Source organism: Theropithecus gelada, chromosome 4, assembly GCF_003255815.1.
Source record: "Theropithecus gelada isolate Dixy chromosome 4, Tgel_1.0, whole genome shotgun sequence".
Lineage (NCBI taxonomy): Eukaryota > Metazoa > Chordata > Mammalia > Primates > Cercopithecidae > Theropithecus > Theropithecus gelada.
The window spans coordinates 142,020,714-142,040,592 of NC_037671.1; the positions used below are offsets into that span (position 1 = coordinate 142,020,714).

Here is a 19,879-nt window from a genome sequence, read left to right on the forward strand (position 1 = left end):
CTTGCCAAAAACCTTAGGGGGGACCCCTCTTGTTCCCACATTTGGAGTGACTTTTAAAAAAAAAAAAAAAAAAAAAAACCTGGCCACTGGCCACACTCTTCTCTTACCTAAAATTCTATATGTCTCTCCATCACCTTGTGAGTTAAGACCAACTTAGCAAGCATAGCAGACAAAGCCCTTCATGATCTGGCTCCATGTAACTTGGCAATTGGTCTTCCACCTCCCTACCCTCTATACATGTACCCCGTTTTCCAAGCAAGCTGAAATACTCAGTTTCCTTCACAACTTAGGCTACTTCACACCTTTGTGACACAAAGGGCTTTCTTGACACAAAGGGCCTTCTCTGATCAATATGCCTTTTCCCCTCTAGGTCCATCTGGAAAACGCTTCCTCTTTCTAGTTTTAGTTTGAAGGCTTTGCAGGCAAGTGAGGTGCCTTTTACTCTTGTGTATTCTCTCTTCACTCCTCACCCACACCACAATTCTGGTTCTGATGATGCTGCCTGGCCCTAATTTTATGCATATGTCTATCTCTCTGGTTTCAAGTATGTATCTCAAAAAGGTTGAGAGTCCTTTTAAACAGAGGCCCTATTTTTTTCATTGTTAAATTTCTAGTTCCTGGCACAGCGCCTTGTGCATACTTATACCTTAAGTCTTACTTATACTGAACACTTGGTAAACAAAGAAATACATGTGCAGAACAGTAATAAAACCATACAATGGAACTGTTAGAAGAAATATTAGAGATGATCTCAAATAACACATAATAAAACTAAATCTCAGAAAAATTAAGTAATTTGTCCAAAGCCACACAGTTATATAGAGACAAAATCATGCACTTGGATTGGTCCTGTGCTGTTTCCACTTCCACACACTTCATTTTTATATAAATTCGGACTTCTCATTATTTTCAATTGGTCTTCTTCCAGCAAGGATAAATGAGATTTTACTTAGCAATTCTTACTGTGATAAAACTTGATCATTGTCCCTTCATTATCAACACAAACATTGTAAAATTCTTGACAATTGAAGAAATTACTTACCGGTTCACTCAGATTATGTGGTGTGCCAAGGTCAAGCTGCTGGCCCTGAAATGAAGAAGGAGGTAGTAAACACCAGCTATCAGTACTGGGTTCCGTGTAACTAACACACCTTTTTAAAAAGCTTCCTGAAATAACGTTCTCCTCAGCATTTTGTAACGTAAAGTAAGGAGCCAAATGTTTTAAAGGCATTAAATTCATCACTACCAGACAAATTATAGGTATAACACAAATTATAGATACAATGTCTAAGAACTTTGCAGGAACTACAAAGGTGGGAGTAAGAGTGTGGCTATAGAGAGAGAGTCTCACGCAGAATTAAATAATCCTGTGGCATTGGTCAGTTAATCTAGTCAAAGGACTCCTAGGGTAGTGATGAATTGTGTTCAGACTTTTCCTTTTTAAAATTAAGAGCAGGGAGAAAATGCAAATTGGTATATAGTAAAACATAAGATCACTCTTTTATCGCTCACATACAAATTTTTTTTTTTTTTTTTTTTTTTTTTTTGAGACGGAGTTTCGCTCTATCGCCCAGGCTGGAGTGCAGTGGCCAGATCTCAGCTCACTACAAGCTCTGCCTCCCGGGTTCACGCCATTCTCCTGCCTCAGCCTCCCAAGTAGCTGGGACTACAGGCGCCCGTCACCACGCCCGGCTAGTTTTTTGTTTGTACTTTTTAGTAGAGACGGGGTTTCACCATATTAACCAGGATGGTCTCGATCTCCTGACCTCGTGATCCGCCCGTCTCGGCCTCCCAAAGTGCTGGGATTACAGGCTTGAGCCACCGCGCCCGGCCACATACAAATTTTAAGAACTTTTTTTTTAGATTTTTTTTTTAATACTTTAAGTTCTAGGGTACCTGTGCATAGAACTTTTTTATACTGGAGGAAAATAAAAGAAATGGGAACTAAGGACAAAGATCTATAAATTGCTCATTATTTCTCTGGTCATAATTTGAATAGAGTCCTTCATAAACAAGACAGTTTATAAAGGATGGCAATACTGGGCCATCACATAATCATGTAAGTACCCACATAGTGTTCCGTGCTTGGTAGAGAGAAGAGAGCTGCATTCTGTCACTGAGCTCACCGAGCTCACTAAGCATGCTCCTCCTTTCTATCCATTTGGCTCTTCACTCCATCCTCAGCACCTAGAACACTGCCTGATAGAAATAGGTGTTCAATAAATACTGATATGCTAAAGGAGTAAATCCATTAATTCCAAGTGGTTTCCCACTTTTCAAGTGCTTCAGAAGTTCCTTGAAAACATTATCCGATGGCTTAATATTGTGTGGGTTGACTTGAAAAATAATCAGACTCAAGAACCAAAGAACAAATGTTGCCTATTTTTTTCTTAAATTTGAAGCATGAGTGAGGATTCCTTTAAACTCCATTCCCTAACTGATTATATTTGTAGGTAAAGAAGGATGATTATTTGCTTTTGTTTTTAGATAATAAACATTTAGATGGTAAGAATTCTATCTGTTGATGAATTTTGCAACCAAGTGCTTAATAGTACTTTGTTTTCATGATTTTGTTCAAAAGGTGGTTGAATCACAATCAAATAAAAATCAGGTGAGAGACAATGAGTTCAAAATGGAATCTTTTCCTACCCCTTCAGAAATGCATGTTAGCTCATAAAAGCAAAAGGGTGGATGCTGGGTAGTTTTTGTCTTCCATTTTAAACAGTAGGAGAGCAGAGATATTTCTTGATGATCATAGTCACATTGTAGCGGTAGTGAGTCCTTCCGATGGCTCTTCTCAGGAGGAAATTTAACGGGCTAAGTGAAATGACCATCAAGTGGTCTTGCGCAAGGTAGCCTCCACAGTCAGGTCTAAGAGTTTCTGATAAGGCAGATTTTGTCAACACTCTTCCTTAATCTCCACTCATTCCCCATTCTTCTCCTCACAATTACAATAGCTAACATTTATTGAAGTATTGCTGTGTTCCAGGCACTCTTACAGGTGTTTTACACTAAATCTGATTGAATCATCTCAGCAACCCTATAAGGTAGGTGCCATAATTAACCTCATTTTACAGCTGAGGCACAGGGAAGTTTAGTAAATTACCTGGATTGGGATTTGAAGGGGGCAGAGTGATTGACTCCAGAACCTGTGCTCTTAACCAGATGCCTTCCATAATCTCCACCAAATCACATTTTTCATTTTGAACATTAGGATCCCCGCTGGTTTACCTTAGCTCCAACTGCTCCAATTATCTGCTTCCAAGAGTCAAATTCAGTCCCAGATCTCAAGCTTTCTTAACCTAATACCTACTTCTTGAGATAAGCTTTCCTATTCTGCCCACCTCAGCCAGAACTAATTTCATTCTGTACTTCCTGCCCTAATAAATGGAACAGAGCAGAATGATCTGTATTTTAATTTCACATGATATTTGCTCCCAATGTGATATTCTGAAAGTTACCTGTGCCATCTAAACTTAGTGTTCGCATCCAGGACATAAGTAGGATAATACTTAATTCATAAGCTTCTGTGAAGATTCAATTAAATGCATTAATTATTATAGTTCAGTGTAGGCACTTAGAAATGTATTAGTAGTATTATGTCCCAACTTGCTATTAACAGCCTTTTGCATACATATCTTTGGTTAGTTATGTAATAATATCCTCAGAAAAATTTGATGTATAAGATTAGAGGTATATTTTCTCTTTCAATTTTGACATTTAATAACCCATTCTTTTCTAGAAATGTATCCATTTACATCCAAACAACAATTCATGAAAATGGCAGTTTACTCATACTTTTTCCAACTATAAATGTTTTTATCTTTGCCAATTTGATAGAAGAAAAATTGATAATTTGCTTTTATTCTGCAATTCTGTGGTTGCTGTGAGGTTGCATATCTATCACATGCTTTTCAGCCATTTATTATATATATGTATGTATGTATGTCCAATACTTTTGGGAGTGCAAGTTACATAAATTGTATAGTGGTGAAGTCTGAGATGTTAGTGCACCTGTCACCCAAGTAGTATACATTGTACCCAACATGTAGTTTTTCATCCCTCACTCCTCTCCTTCCCTCCCTCTTCTGAGTCTCCAAAGTCCATTATACCAGTCTGTATGCTTTTGTGTACCCATAGCTTATAAGTGAGAATATATTGTATTCGGTTTTCTATTCCTGGCCTAATAATGGCCTCCACAGAATAATGACCTCCGGCTCCATCCAAGTTGCTGCAAAGACATTATTTCATTCCTTTTTATGGCTGAATAGTATTCCATGGTGTGTATATATCACATTTTTTATCCACTCATTGGTTGATGGAAACTTACACTTCTTTTTTGAAGCGGCTGTTTATATTCTAAATTCATCTTACATGCTTTTATGTGTATCAGGGATTTTTTCTTTAAAAACATTATTTATCATGTGTAATACTTTTTTCCACTTTTTGGCTTTGCTGTTATTGTATTCCGTTGTCATAAGAGTTTGAGTTTGAAAGTAGTCAAATTTATTGATAATTTCTTTTCTGGGAGTCTAAATTTTTTAATTAGGCTTTTTAAGGCATTTCCACTTCAAGATTACAGAAACAGTCACCCCTAATTTCTTCTAATATTTTTATGAGGTAAACTCTTGCTTTGTTTTGTTTCTGTTTGTATTTAAGTAAACTTTTCTGTTTTTGTTTTTTAGAAACAGAGTCACCCAGGCTGGAACACTGTGGTATGATCACAGCTGACTGCAGCCTCGACCTCCCGGCCCAATCAATCCTCCCACCTCAGCCTCCTGAATAGCTGGGACTACAGGTGCACGCCACCAAGCCCAGCTAATTTTTGTATTTGTTGTAGAGATGGGAGTCTCACCATGTTGCCCAGGGTGGTCTCAAACTCCTGGGCTGAAGGGATCTGTCCGCCTCAGCCTCCCATAGTGCTGGAATTACAGGCATGAGCCATTGCACTCAATCAAAAGTCATACCCTTTTACAAAATATATCCTGAAATTTATTTGAATCTGGCAGTTACGTAGAATATGTAGAATAATTTTTTATTCAGTTATGTAGAATATACAGTTAGGTAGAATAATTTTTTATTCTAAATGGATAGCAACTCATTGGTTTGAATTATCATCTTTATCATATTTTACATTCCTTTATGTACATAGTTTTTTTTGTTGTATTCTGTTTTACTCATAGGTTTATTCCTGTATGAATAAAAACTATGTTAATTTGTGAATATCTTATAAAATGTCAGAATTATGATCTTATTATATTATTTTGTTTTAATGTTATATATTGATATACAAGACAAGTTTTCATGTCTGTACATTAATTTTTTAAAAATCTTCCAAATCCTATTATTTCTACTAGTCTTTAAGTTGATTTTCAGTTTATTTCTTTGGAACTTGAGATACAAATCAGAAATAAATATATTGTCATCACCCTTTAATATTATAAAAACATGTCATGCTTGTAATAGCCTTTAACTGTCTACAGTGATAGAAACCTTGATACCTCAATATTTGATAACTTACTTTAGGGTATTGATTACATAATTTACTTCTTTTGTATTCCCAATTGCATCCACCACAGAGCTGAATATACATAGATACCTAGGAAAATGTATTGAATGGATTCCATTCAATAAATTGATATTGAATGAAATTTATTGAATGGAATTGATACTCCTGAGCCATTCTCAATGTTAGTTCCTCAGTTGTTGTGATTTGTTAATTCAAAAGAAAAGGGGGGTTGTGATGTAATTCAGGAATGGAAAACCAAACATCGTATGTTCTCACTGATAAGTGGGAGCTAAGCTATGAGAACACAAAGGCATAAGAATGATACAATGGGCTTTGGGGACTAAGGGGAAAGAGTGGGAGCGGGGTGAGGGATAAAAGACTACAAACATGGTGCAGTCTATACATGGCTGATGGGTGCACCAAAATCTCACAGATCACCACTAAAGAATTTACTCATGTAACCAATTACCACCTGTTACCCCAATAACTTATGGAAACACTAAAAAAGGGTTTTGTTGCTAAAGAAGATGGGAAAATTATGATTAAACAAAGCCTTTAATATGTTATTGTGGCCTGTGAATCTACAAAAAGAGGGCATAGCAAAATACACTTCCACAAATTATTCAACCATGAATTCTTTTTTTTTCTCATAAAAGATCTCACAACACTAGTGTTCTGAAGAGCATTAATTATTTTTTGTTTTTCTACAGCACATGGCATCTAGAATTCAAAAAAAAATTTCAGTTAATACTTCCAACCAGTACATGTAGATCTCTGTTAACGTAAGCTAAAATTAATGTGAAATACCAATGCTCAAGCATAGAACTATGCTTTGTGCATTTTGGCCTGCAACTCTTAACATTTTTTTTTAGACAAGACATTCTTGTGTGTGTGTGTGTCTGTGTGTGTGTGTGTGTGTGTGTGTGTAAGAAAGCATGTCTCAATATCAAGAATCACCCAAAAAATTATAGATGACCTTCAGAGTAAATGCCCATGTTTTTAAAATGATGCAGAAAATATAATAAACTTGAGCACTTCGTATATCCTCTCCTGTGAACCATGGTTACATTCAATTGTACATTCACTTCACTTTTGTCCCTCCAGGCTTTATGTCGGAACGTGTAGTACTTTCACTGGTCAAATTGGCAGACCGTGTCTCTCTTGCTGTTGCCACACATCAGCTGTGCCTTTCTCTGTAGGTGGTGAACGGAAGGCAACTCAACAAAGGAACAAACTGTCTATTCCTACTGCCAAACCCTGAAAGCAAGGAGCCCACACAAAAAGATAAGAATAAATAAAACTACAGTAAAATAAAATGGAGACTGCAATATTGGAAACAACTAAAATCAGTTTCAGTAACAGAGAAATTAACAAATAAATTATGGTGGTACATTCATATAATGGAATACTCTAAAGATATTAAAGATTCTGTTTCTAAAAACATTTTAGGGTCTAGGGGAAAACTCACAATATAATGTAATGAAAAAACTGGATGCATAACTGTGTGTAAATTATAGATATATATGTACACATATATATATGAGGAAAAATACTAAGAGAAAATTCAATCTAAAGGTTACTAGGGGTGGAATTATACGTTTTTTATTATTCTCTAGTTCTTTATCTTATAAATATTTTATTTAAAATGTATATTCTTATTATAATTAGAAAAAAATTAATATCTTTTTTAGAAAAGAAAATATTTAGTTTTCCATTTAGTAGTTGAAATATTTAGTAGTTCCATTCTTCCATTTTTATGTTTGGGTTACAAATATAAAAAACCAGAGCATGCAATTCTGTATTAAAAGCAATGAAGTCTTTGGCAAAGATTTATATAAAATACTAAACTTTTTTAAAAATGCTACTAACCATGGTAAGCCTAAGTAGTGTTTTAAACTACAGTTTAAATCAAAAGTGTATAAGCACAAGTTTCTTTTTTAATCTGTCACAGAATTCTATCTCCAACATTGTAGCATAATATAATGAGTACTATATTTAGTACTTGTATTATGTTTAAAAGTATGGCTGTAGATAGGGGCATATGTAAACTATCATGATATATTATTTGTCTTTAGACAGGAAGAGTGCATTTCTCTGTCTATAGAGTATTTGGTTTTTAAAGGTAATTCAGTAACTGTTTCAAGCACAACTAAATTACAACTGAAGAGATGGTACAATAGTTAGAGAAGGGATGACACCCAGAAATGAGAATGAAAGCATAAATTTCCATATAAAAAACTCACTAACTAAAATTACAAATGCACAAACAGAAATAAAGAAATGTACAAATAAGTATTGCTTTAAAATATAATATTATTTTACATGGCATCTGTATCTGCTTCCTTTTTCATCCAGCTTCCTTCACAGCTGGAATTAGCAGGCATTATCCTATGGCCAAACCTATTTCATGTTTCAAGACAACTATTAATGACTTTGTAATAAATGAGTTTAAATAGAAATTTTCAAGTGTATAAAATTGGCAAAATTGATTCTATTTAAACTTCCTTTACCCAATCCTCTAGCCCAAAAAATATATGACCAGGTACCCTAAAGAAATAAAATAGCCGGCTTTATCTTCTGCAATTATAAGTGCTGCTAACTTATTTAAGAAAAACTAATCTATCTTGCGTTGTTGCTACCACTTCTCATAAGAAAACTCCTCATAAAGAGAAAACAATTATATCAGTTATAACAAGCTGAATTCTACATGTTCCAGTTCCTGCAAAGACAAATATTAGATTGTGAGACTTACCAGATTAGTTACAGACTTACCAGATTAGTTACACACGACTTTAGGCAGCTATTTAAAACTGTACACTGCACCACAGAAATCCATAGGCAGCCAAGAGTTGCAAAATTGACAAGTTTCGGAATAAGACAGTAAATGTTCTTCATCACTCCACCAATGGCAGATTTTTAGATGGCCGGTCTTCTAATTTTCTCCATTTTGCTGTATGAATTATTTGGGCTTCATCACTTCAATTGGAGGAGTAGCTGATGGATTTTGTTTTGTTTTGCTATATTAGGATATATTTGCCTTTTGAAATAACATTTAGCCTTTTTAGTTTAGACCTTTGAATCCTTGAAAGCTTGTAACAGTTCCATAAGAGTTATTTCATAATAGCTTCCTTTTACTCCCATAAAGAAAGTCACCCACTGATTAAAGGTTAGTTCTTAGAAGAGCACTTCACGTGGAAATTAAACAAAGAAAACGAATTGTATTTCAGCAAGGGTGTGACACATCCATAGTCTGAAACTGGAACATTTCAGTGGGTCGTCCACCACGTTACTTCTCTGAGCTCTTTTCAGCTCTGCAGGGAATTGGGTTTTGACCACGTACGCTTTAGCAAACAGTAGCCCTACTATAATAAAGAATTATTGAAAAAATAGAGGCACCCAAATCAAGCAATGCAACTGAAAGAGAAAACAGAACTCAGAAGCCAAATACATGTTTTTAAATTTAAGAGCAAACAAAGCTGAAATTAATAGAAAAATAGCCTGGGAGTGAGTTAAAAACAAGGAAGTTTGTTAGAGCACTCTCAGAACTTTACTACATATTAACTAAAATACTGCCTTATCAGGTCTATTGAGAAAGCTGAAACTAGTTACCAGAAACCTAAGATATGTTCAAGTGTCTGCCTTGAGAAGGAAACATTGTACAAGATTTCTTTCTTTTCCTTCCTTCCTTCCTTCCTTCCTTCCTTCCTTCCTTCCTTCCTTCCTTCCTTCCTTCCTTCCTTCCTTTCCTTCTTTCTGTCTGTCTGTCTGTCTCCCTCTGTCGCCCAGGCTAGAGTGCAGTGGCGTGATCACGGCTCACTGCAACCCCTGCCTCCCAGGTTCAAGCGATTCTCCTGCCTCAGCCTCCAAGTAGCTGGGACTACCAGGCACACGCCACCACGTCAAGCTAAGTTTTGTATTTTTAGTAGTGACGAGGTTTCACCACGTTGGCCAGAATGGTCTCTATCTCTTCATCTCGTGATCCGCCCACCTCTGCCTCCCAAAGTACTGCGATTACAGGCGTGAGTCACCGCGGTACACCAGGCCAACCTCCTTGTTTGCTTAAATAAATTATACTAAATGTAACTTAAACTTTTCTTAATGATATAAGGTTCTCATTATGAGTAACACATGCATGAGATTTTGTTTTGAGCTGAACGTCTTTTTGATTAGATTTTTGTTTGTTTTAATTTTGATGGGTACATAGTAGGTGCATGTATTTATGGGGCACAGGAGATGTTCTGAAACATCCATGTGCGATGTGAAATGAGCACATCATGAAGAATGGGGTGTCCATCCCCTCAAGCATTTATCCACTGAGTTGCAAACAATCCAAGTATGCTCTAAGTCATTTTAATATGTACAGTGAATTGACTATAGTCACCCGTTGTGCTATCAAATAGTAGGTCTTATTTACTCTTTCTGCATTTTTTGTACCCGTTAACTGTCCCCATCTCCCATTCCCCACTCCACCCACCACTACCCTTCCCAGCCTCTGGCAACCATCCTTATACTCTCTCTGTCCATGAATTCAATTGTTTTGATTTTTAGATCCCACAAAAAAGTGAAAACATGCAATGTTTGCCTTTCGGTGCCTAGCTCAATTCACTTAACGTAATAATCTGCAGTTCCATCCATGTTGTTGGAAATGACTGAATATGGCTGAGTAGTTCTCCGTTGTGTATATGTACTACATTTTCTTTATCCATTCATCTATTGATGCACACTTAGGTTGCTTCCAAATCTTAGCTATTGTAAACAGTGCTGCAATAAACATTGGCATGCAGGTATTTCTTTGATATACTGATTTTCTTTCTTTTAGGCATATACCCAGCAGTAGAATTGCTAGATCATACGGTAGCTTAATTTTTAGTTTTTTAAGGAACCTCCAAACTGTTCTCCATAGTGGTTATATTAATTTACATTCTCATCAAAAATGTACAAGGGTTTCCTTTTCTCCACATCACCACCAGCATTTGTTATAGCCTGTCTTTTGGATATAAGCCACTTTAACTGGGTAAGATGATATCCCATTGTAGTTTTGATTTGCATTTTCTGATGATTAATGATGTTAAACGCTTTTCATATGCCTGTTTGTCATTCGTATGTCTTCTTTTGAGAAATGTCTATTCAAATCTTTTGCCTATCCTTTGATTGGATCATTAGATTTTTTCCTGTAGAGTTGGTTGATCTCCTTATTTATTCTGGTTATTAATCCCTTGTCTGGTGGGTAGTTTGCAAATATTTTCTCCCATTCTGTGGATTTTCTCTTTACTTTGTTAATTGTATCCTTTGATGTACAGAAGATTTTTAACTTGATGTGATCTCGTCTGTCCATTTTTGCTTTGGTTGCCTGTGCTTGTTGGGTACTGCTCAAGAAATTTTTGCCCCAACCAATGTTCTGGAGATTTCCCCAATGTTTTTTGTAGTAGTTTCATGGTTTGAGGTCTTAGATTTAAGTCTTTAGTCCATTTTGATTTGAATTTTGTATAAGGAGAGAGATAGGAGTCTAGTTTTGTTCCTTTGTGTATGGATATCCAGTTTTCCCCACACCATTTATTGAAGAGACTGTCTTCTCCCCAGTGTATGTTCTTGGCATCTTTGTCAAAAATGAGTTTACTGTAGGTGTGTGGATTTGTTTCTGGGTTCCCTAGTCTGTTTCATTGGTCTATGTGTCTATTTTTATGCCAGTACCATGCTGTTTTGGTTACTATAGCTCTGTAGTATAATTTGAAGTCAGGTAATGTAATTCCTCCCATTTTGTTCTTTTGCTTAGGATAGCTTTAGCTATTCTTGGTCTCTTGTGGTTCAATATAAATCTTAGGACAGTTTTTTCTATTTCTGTTAAGAATGTCATTGGTATTTTGATAGGGTTTGCATTGAATCTGTAGATTGCTTTGGGGAGTATGGACATTTTAACAATATTGACTTTTCCAATTAATGAACATGGAATGCTTTTCCATTTTTTGTGTGTCCTAATCAATGTCTTTAATCAGTGTTTTATAGTTTTCATTATAGAGATCTTTCACTTCTTTGGTTAATTCCTAGATACTTAATTTTATCTGTAGCTATTGTAAATGGAATTACTTTCTTGATTTCTTTTTCAGATTATTCACTCTTGACATATAGAAATGCTACTACTGATTTTTATATGTTAGTTTTGTATCCTGAAACTTTACTAAATTTGTTTATCAGTTCTACTACTTTTCTTGTGGAGTCTTCAGGTTTCTCAAAATGTAAGATATGTCATCTGCGAACAAGGATAATTTGACTTCCTCCTTTCCAATTTGGATGCCCTTAATATCCTTCTCTTGTCCGACTGCTCTAGGGGGGATGTCCAGTACTGTGTGGAATAACAGTGGTGAAGTGGGCATCTTTGTCATGTTCCAGACCATAGAGGAAAGGCTTTCAGTTTTTCCCCATTCAGTATAATACTAGTTGTGGGTAGGTTATATATGGCTTTTATTATGTTGAGGTATGTTCCTTCTATCCCCAGTTTTTTAATGGTTTTTATCATAAAAGGATGTTGAATTTTTTTTTTTTTTTTTTTTTTTTTTTTTTGAGACAGAGTCTCGTGTCTCACTCTGTGGCCCAGGCTGGAGTGCAGTGGTGCAATCTCTGCTCACTGCAAGCTCCACCTCCTGGGTTTACACCATTCTCCTGCCTCAGCCTCCCGAGTAGCTGGGACTACAGGCGCCTGCCACCTTGCCCGGTTAGTTTTTTGTATTTTTTAGTAGAGACGGAGTTTCACCGTGTTAGCCAGAATGGTCTGGATCTCCTGACCTCATGAACCGCCCGCCTCGGCCTCCCAAAGTGCTGGGAATACAGGCTTGAGCCACCGCGCCCGGCCTGGGACGTTGAATTTTACCAAATCTTTTTCAGCATCAATTAAAATGATCATGTGCTTTTTATCCTTCATTCTTTTGATATGATGTAGCATACTGATTGATTTGTATATGTTGAATCATCCTTCCATACCAGGGATAAATCCCACTTGGTCATGATGAATGATCTTTCTAATGTATTGTTGAATTCATTTTGCTAGTATTTGGTTGCAGAATTTTGCATCAGTATTCATCAAAGATTGGCCTGTAGTTTTCTTTTTTGGTGTGTCTTTACCTGATTTTTGTATCAGAGAAGTACTGACCTCATGGAATGAGTTTGGAAGTATTCCCTCCTGCTCTGTTTTTCAGAATAAGTTGAGTAGGATTGGTATTAGTTTTTCTTTAAATGTTTGCTAGAATTCAGCAGTGAAGCTATTAAGTCTCAGGCTCGTCTTTACTGGGAGACTTTTATTACAGCTTCAATCTCATTACTTGTTATTGGTCTGCTCATGTTTTGGATTTCTTCCTGGTTCAATCTTGGCAGGTTATATGTATCTAGGAACTTGTCCATTGCTTCTATATGTTTCCATTTATGAGCATGTAGTTGCTCATAGTAGCCACTAATGATCCTTGGAAAACCTGCAGATATCAGTTGTAATGTCTCTTTTTTCATTTCTGATTTTATTTATTTTGATCTTCTTTCTTTTTTTCTTAAACTGGCTAAAGGTTTGACAATTTTGTTTAACTTTTCAAAAAAAACTTGTTTCATTGATTTTTCTGTTTTTTCTGTTTTTTTCTGCTCTGATCTTTATTATTTCTTTTCTACTACTAATTCTGGGTTTGGCTTGCTCTTGCTTTTCTAGTTCTTTAAAATGCATCATTAGATTGTTCATTTGACGTTTTTCCTTTTTTTTTGATGTAGGCACTTAGAACTATAAAAATCTCTCTTAGTACGTCTTTTGCTGTATCCCATAGGTTTTGGTATATTGTGTTTTCATTATCATGTGTTTCAAGAAATTTTTCAATTTCCTTCTTAATTTCTTCATTGGCTCACTGATCATTCAGGAGCATATTGTTTAAATTCTATGTGTTTGAATAGTTTCCAAAATTTCTCTTGTTATTAATTTCTAGTTTTATTTTATTTTGGTCAGAAAAGGTGCTTGATATTATTTCAATTTTTTTAATGTTTTAAGATTAGTTTTTTGACCTAACATCTGGCCTATCCTTAAGAATGATTCATGTGCTGAGGAAAAGAATGTGTATTCTGGGCTGGGAGTGGTGGCTCAGGCCTGTAATCCCAGCACTTTGGGAGGCCGATGCGGGTGGATCATGAGGTCAGGAGATCGAGAGCATCCTGGTTAACATGGTGAAACCCCGTCTCTACTAAAAATACAAAAAAATTAGCCTAGCGTGGTGGTGGGCGCCTGTTGTCCCAGCTACTCGGGAGGCTGAGGCAGGAGAATGGCGTCAACCCGGGAGGCGGACGTTGCAGTGAGCCGAGATCACGCCACTGCACTGCAGCCTGAGCGACCCAGCAAGACTCCCTCTCAAAAAAAAAAAAAAAAAAGGTGTATTCTGCAGCCCTTGGATGAAATGTTCTGTAAATTAGATCCATTTGGTCTATATTGCAGATTAAGTCTGATGTTTCTATGTTGGTTTTCCGTCTGAATGATCTGTCCAATGCAGAAAGTGGGGTGTGGAAGTCTCCAGCTATTATTGTATTAGAGTCTGTCTCTCTCCTTAGCTCTAATAATATTTGTTTTATATATGTGGGTGCTCCAGTGTTGGGTGCATATATATATTTAAAATTGTTGTATCCTCTTGCTGAGTTGACCCCCTTTATCTTTATATAGTAACCTACTTTTCTTCTTATTGCTTTTGTCTTGAATTCTATTTTGTCTGATGTAAGTATATTCCTGCTCTTGGCATGGAATTTTTTTTTTACAACGCTTTATTTTCCATCTCTGTGTATCTTTATAGGTGAAGTGTGTTTCTTACAGGCAGAAGATCAACGGGTTTTTTGGTTTTTGTGGTTTTTTGGTTTTTTGTTTTTTGTTTTTTGTTTTCATCCATTCAGCCAGTATATGTCTTTTGATTGGAGAGTTTAGCCCATTGACATTTAAGGTTATTATGGACAAGTAAGGACTTACACCTGTCATTTTGTTGTTTTCTTATTGTGTTTTGGCCTTCCTTCTTTCTTTCATTCTTGTCTTCCTCTACTGAAGATGATTTTCTCTGGTGATATGATTTCAATGTGAGGTTACCATGACGCTTGCAAATACTATTTTAAAACTCATTATTCAGGCATATAAACCAGCCAGAGTGGCAGTGGCAGAGGCAAGACCCCCATAGCACCAGCAGTAGCAACTCAGAGAAAGCACAGAGCAACACTGACGGCAGAGACCTGGTGACAGCATGAGAGGTACTAGGTTTTAAAAAATTTGTATCATGCTTGAGTATAAATTAGTCATTCTTGGCTCAGGAGGTGTTGGAAATTCTGCTTTGACTGTACAATTTGTACAAAGAACTTTTGTTGAAAAACATGATCCTACAATAAAAGATATTACAGAAAGCAAGTTGAAACAGATGCACAACTCTGTATGCTTGAAATATTGGATCCTGCAGGAACAGAACAATTTACAACAATAAAGCGTTTGTACATAAAAATGGAAAAGGCTTTGTATTAGCTTATACCATCCCAGCACAGTTCACATTTTATGATTTACAAGATCTGAGAGAACAGATTATTCAAGTTAAAGACACTGATATTGTCCCAATGATGGTTAGTAATAGGTGTGACTTGGAAAATAAAAGAGTTGTAGGGAAGGAACAAGGTCAAAATCTAGCAAGACAGTGGAACAACTGTGCATTCTTAGAATCTTTGGCAAAATAAAAAATAAATCTTAATAAGGCCAGGCATGGTGGCTCATGCCTGTCATCTCAGCATTCTGGGAGGCCGAGGCAGGTGGATCACCTGAGGGCAGGAGTTTGAGACCAGCCAGGCCAACATGATGAAACCCTGTTTCTACTGAAAACACAAAATTAGCCAGGCGTGGTGGCACATGCCTCTAATCCCAGCTACTCGAGAGGCTAAGGCAGGAGAATCGCTTGAACCCAGGAGGTGGAGGTTGCAGCAAGCTGAGATCATGCCATTGTTTTCCAGCCTGGGCAAAAAGAGTGAAACTCCATCTCAAAAATAAGGTAATGAAACTTTTATGACCTAGCGTGACAATTAACAGAAAACCTCCAGTGCCTGGGAAGGCTTGCAAAAAGTCATCATGTCAACTGCTTTAATATACTAAATGCACTGTAGCTCTGAGCCAGGTCTGAAGAATGTTGCCCAATTCAACAGTGCCTGAGCAATTCCAACTTTGTTAAACCTAGCAACATCTTAAGTGGACTCTCTTGTGGTGGTACCCTTTAAGAGACAGATGAAAGATGCCATATCAATTTGCACATTCTAATAACTTTCCAGTAGCACAAGAGAGATTTTTACTTATCTAATAGTTGTAGAATATGCAGCTGGTAAAACCAGAAGCTACATCCAGTATTACTGCTAAGAGACATTCTTCATCCACCAATGTTGTACATGTATGAAAATGGTGTACTGTATACTTGAACATGCCCCATGCTTTGTATTGGAGAGTACAATAATGCAAATTCTAAAACCACCACTATTTTAGCATAATAAAAGAAAGTCCAAAGAGATCCTATACAGACTGCTCTAGATACCTTTGTTTTGTTGATACTTGTAGCTTATCATACTTTTTTTAAAAAAATTCAAGATCATTATCATTGTACAAAATATGCATTTTGATTAACACAGCTATAGAGTTTTTTAATTTTTTAAAGAGAAACTATGAAGCAGTGATCTTGTCTTTAAAATATGATAGTCCTTTCAGTATAATATCTTAATTTGAAGATGTTGCCTTTAATATCTGTTGGGAAAGAAATGTTCAGACTTTTCAAATCTCTTATTATATTTTTCCTTTTTTGTTTACATAGGAAAAATGTTTATAGCTGTGTGTACAGTAAGAGTCTACAAGAAGTGGATATTTTCAAACAATTTTTTAATGATTTAACAATTTTTCTAAATCTTTCAGGCTTCTGCAGCTATGGATTCTCACTGTGAATCCCTTGCTTGCTCATGCATAGTGTATTTGCAATATGAAATATACAGGTTTAGTATTTTTGCCTGTTATTGATTGTTTCACATGTGTAACATTTTGGTTGACATGTTAAATGGTGGATGAGTACTGTGGACGTGAATGTGGGAAGTAATTTTAATCATGTGTAATTGGTCACAAGGGCTAATTTGTAGTACCTGTTGTTGTTTTACCTAACAATGCCTTGTTGACTTGTATGCATTAATGTTTGGATGTAAAGGCTGTATGTCTATCCAACAAAGAGCCACAATATTTAAATAGATCAACCTAATGTTACAACTACTTTGAAATGGCCAAATGTAAACTAAAAGCCCTAATTAAGGTGGTGCAACTTTCCATAACTTAGCATCAGTAGTTCAATAAATTTGGATTGCCATGCAAGGGTTTGCATCATTAAAAAAAAAAAAAAAAAAAGCACACACACACACGCACTCATTATTTTAAACTGATAACAACTTAACACCATTTGCATAAATAAGCAAAAAGAAAGCTAATAAAAAGTCACCGGCTTTGCAGACACTGCCGCCGAGGAAAGTCCTGTACTACTAGCCATGGTCAACCCTACCGTGTTCTTGGACATTGCCATCAACGGCGAGCCCTTGGGCCGCGTCTCCTTCGAGCTGTTTGCAGACAAGGTTCCAAAGACAGCAGAAAATTTTCGTGCTCTGAGCACTGGAGAGAAAGGATTTGGTTATAAGGGTTCCTGCTTTCACAGAATTATTCCAGGGTTTATGTGTCAGGGTGGTGACTTCACACGCCATAATGGCACTGGTGGCAAGTCCATCTATGGGGAGAAATTTGAAGATGAGAACTTCATCCTAAAGCATACAGGTCCTGGCATCTTGTCCATGGCAAATGCTGGACCCAACACAAATGGTTCCCAGTTTTTCATCTGCACTGCCAAAACTGAGTGGTTGGATGGCAAGCATGTGGTCTTTGGCAAAGTGAAAGAAGGCATGAATATTGTGGAGGCCATGGAGCGCTTTGGGTCCAGGAATGGCAAGACCAGCAAGAAGATCACCACTGCTGACTGTGGACAACTCGAATAAGTTTGACTTGTGTTTTATCTTAACCACCAGACCATTCCTTCTGTAGCTCAGGAGAGCACCCCTCCACCCCATTTGCTCGCAGTATCCTAGAATCTTTGTGCTCTCGCTGCAGTTCCCTTTGGGTTCCATGTTTTCCTTGTTCTCTCCCATGCCTAGCTGGATTGCAGAGTTAAGTTTATGATTATGAAATAAAAACTAAGTAACAAAAAAAAAGTCACCTTAACTTTACTCCCCTGCTCTTTAACTTTTTGTTATTTCTATTTATATTTTATTGTACTATGTCTTGAAAAGTTGTAGTTATTACTTTTGATTGGTTTATTGTTCAGTCTTCTTTTTTTTTTTTGAGACAGAGTGTTGCTCTGTCGCCCAGGCTGGAGTGCAATGGTGCAATCTGGCTCACTGCAACCTCCACCTCCCAGGTTCAAGTGATTCTCCTGCCTCAGCCTCCCGAGTAGCTGGGATTACAGGCAGCCGCCCATATGCCCAGCTAATTTTTGTATTTTTAGAAGAGATGGGATTTTACCAGTTTGGCCAGGCTGGTCTCGAACTCCTGACCTCAGGTGATCCACCCACCTCAGCCTCCCAAAGTGCTGGGATTGCAGGCATGAGCCACCGTGCCCAGCCCTGTTGTTCAGTCTTTTACTTAGGATAAGAGTATTACATACCACAGTTACAGTGTTATAATATTCTGTGGTTACTATTATACTTACTATTAACAGTAAGTTTTGTACCTTCAGGTGATTATTTATTGCTCATTAATGTCTTTTTCTTTCTGATTGAAGTACTCCTTTTAACATTTCTTGTAGGATGGATCTGGTATTATCATAGGGTAAAAGGTTTTTTCCCTTCAGCACTTTAAATATATCACGCCACTCTCTCTTTGTAAGGTTTCCACCAAAAAGTTTGCTGCCAGACATACTGGAGCTCATTTTATGTTATTTGTTTCTTTTCTCTTGCTGCTTTTAGGATTCTGTTTTTGTTTTTTGTTTGTTTGTTTGTTTTTTGTTTTTTTGTTGTTTGCCCAATTGCTCTGGCTTGCCATCATGTCTTACTGCAGTATCAGGCCCACTACAAGCCTGGTCATGATCTACCATAGGTTGAACCTTGAAATTGGCCAAAACACAGATACACTGAACATCATCAGAGCAATAATTATTTCTCTCAGGGAATATTTTGTTTTATTAATATATAATATAATATTGATATATTAATCAATGATATCATAAGATATCACACCTGATATTGTCCTCATTTAAGTTCCTTATACCCAGTGTATCTCATCTTTGTGCCTTAGGGAAGAGATGATGCCATAGAGTGCAAAGAACAAAAATATTAAATAATTAGTATTTGAGTTTTAAAAGCCAATGTCCCAGCCTAGAAGAACAGAATCTTATCTGAAAACAGATAAGTTTAGTTTCTGGACTGCAATTTGTTAATGCCATATAATTTTTAAATTAAAATGTTATTTTAGGCTAGGAACTTGGTTGTTGAAATGCAGAAGTGGGCTATTTGACATTCTTGTTCTCTGCATTCCATCCTTGAGGCTTGAAGATGAAAATGAAATCAATCACAGCATGCCTTTTGCATTATATGATAAAAATAAAATCACATTGTAAAAGGCATAATTTAGGGCCTTTTTTTTTTTTTTTACCGTCCTCAAATATTTACTTTGAGTGCTCAGGGGATGTTTTTATCATCGTCATTGTTATTATTATTCAGAACATTTTCCCCAGCCACTTCCAAGTCTGGAGCTTTTTCAGAAACCTAAAGTTCGAAAAGGCTGGATTTTAAGTGGTTGCTCTTTCTTTGAATGAGTATATTTAATAGTCATTAAAAATCAGTGCCTGGGAGGTTGAGTTAGGAGGATCACTTGAGCCCAGGAGGCAAAGGGTGCAGTGAGCACTCCAGCTTAGGTGACAAAGCGAGAACTTGTTTTTAAAAAAAAAAGTTTCATGAAGAATTTTTTATCACTTGAGGAAATTAATGCTATGATATTAGGTAAAAAGAAGTGCAGCCATAAGCCACCTAATGATGTTCCAGTCAATGACGGACCAGATATATGGAGGTGGTCCCATTGGCTGTAATGGAGGTGAAAAGTTCTTATTGCCTAGTGATGTTGTAGCTGTCATAACATCGTAGTGCAAAGTATTACTCATGTGTTTGTGGTGATGCTGGTGTAAATAAACCAACTGCACTGCTAGTTGTATAAAAGTATTACATATACAGTTATGTAGAGTACATAATACTTGATAATGATAATAAAGGACTATGTACTGGTTTATGTGTTTACTAAACTATATTATTTTAGAGTATGCTCCTTCTACTTATTAAAAA

The 19,879-nt window shown here is 36.5% G+C and overlaps 1 protein-coding gene and 2 pseudogenes across 2 annotated transcripts in view; 2 read left to right on the forward strand and 1 right to left on the reverse strand.

Moving 5' to 3' along the window:
* The window catches only part of ROS1 (ROS proto-oncogene 1, receptor tyrosine kinase), a 148,421-nt gene extending 140,017 nt beyond the window's left edge, over positions 1-8,404 (reverse strand). Inside the window, exons 1-2 of the mRNA XM_025383434.1 lie at positions 8,282-8,404; positions 1,043-1,087 (exon numbers count right to left, since the gene is read on the reverse strand). Coding sequence (XP_025239219.1) covers positions 1,043-1,087; positions 8,282-8,404 — 168 coding nt within the window. The remainder of the gene's footprint in view (positions 1-1,042; positions 1,088-8,281) is intronic.
* A 6,374-nt stretch (positions 8,405-14,778) lies between these two features.
* Positions 14,779-15,624, forward strand: LOC112623467 (annotated as a pseudogene).
* A 1,384-nt stretch (positions 15,625-17,008) lies between these two features.
* Positions 17,009-17,759, forward strand: LOC112622812 (annotated as a pseudogene). Its single transcript, XR_003119030.1, has one exon. The product of XR_003119030.1 is annotated as a peptidyl-prolyl cis-trans isomerase A pseudogene (transcript).
* The last annotated feature ends 2,120 nt before the right edge of the window (positions 17,760-19,879 follow it).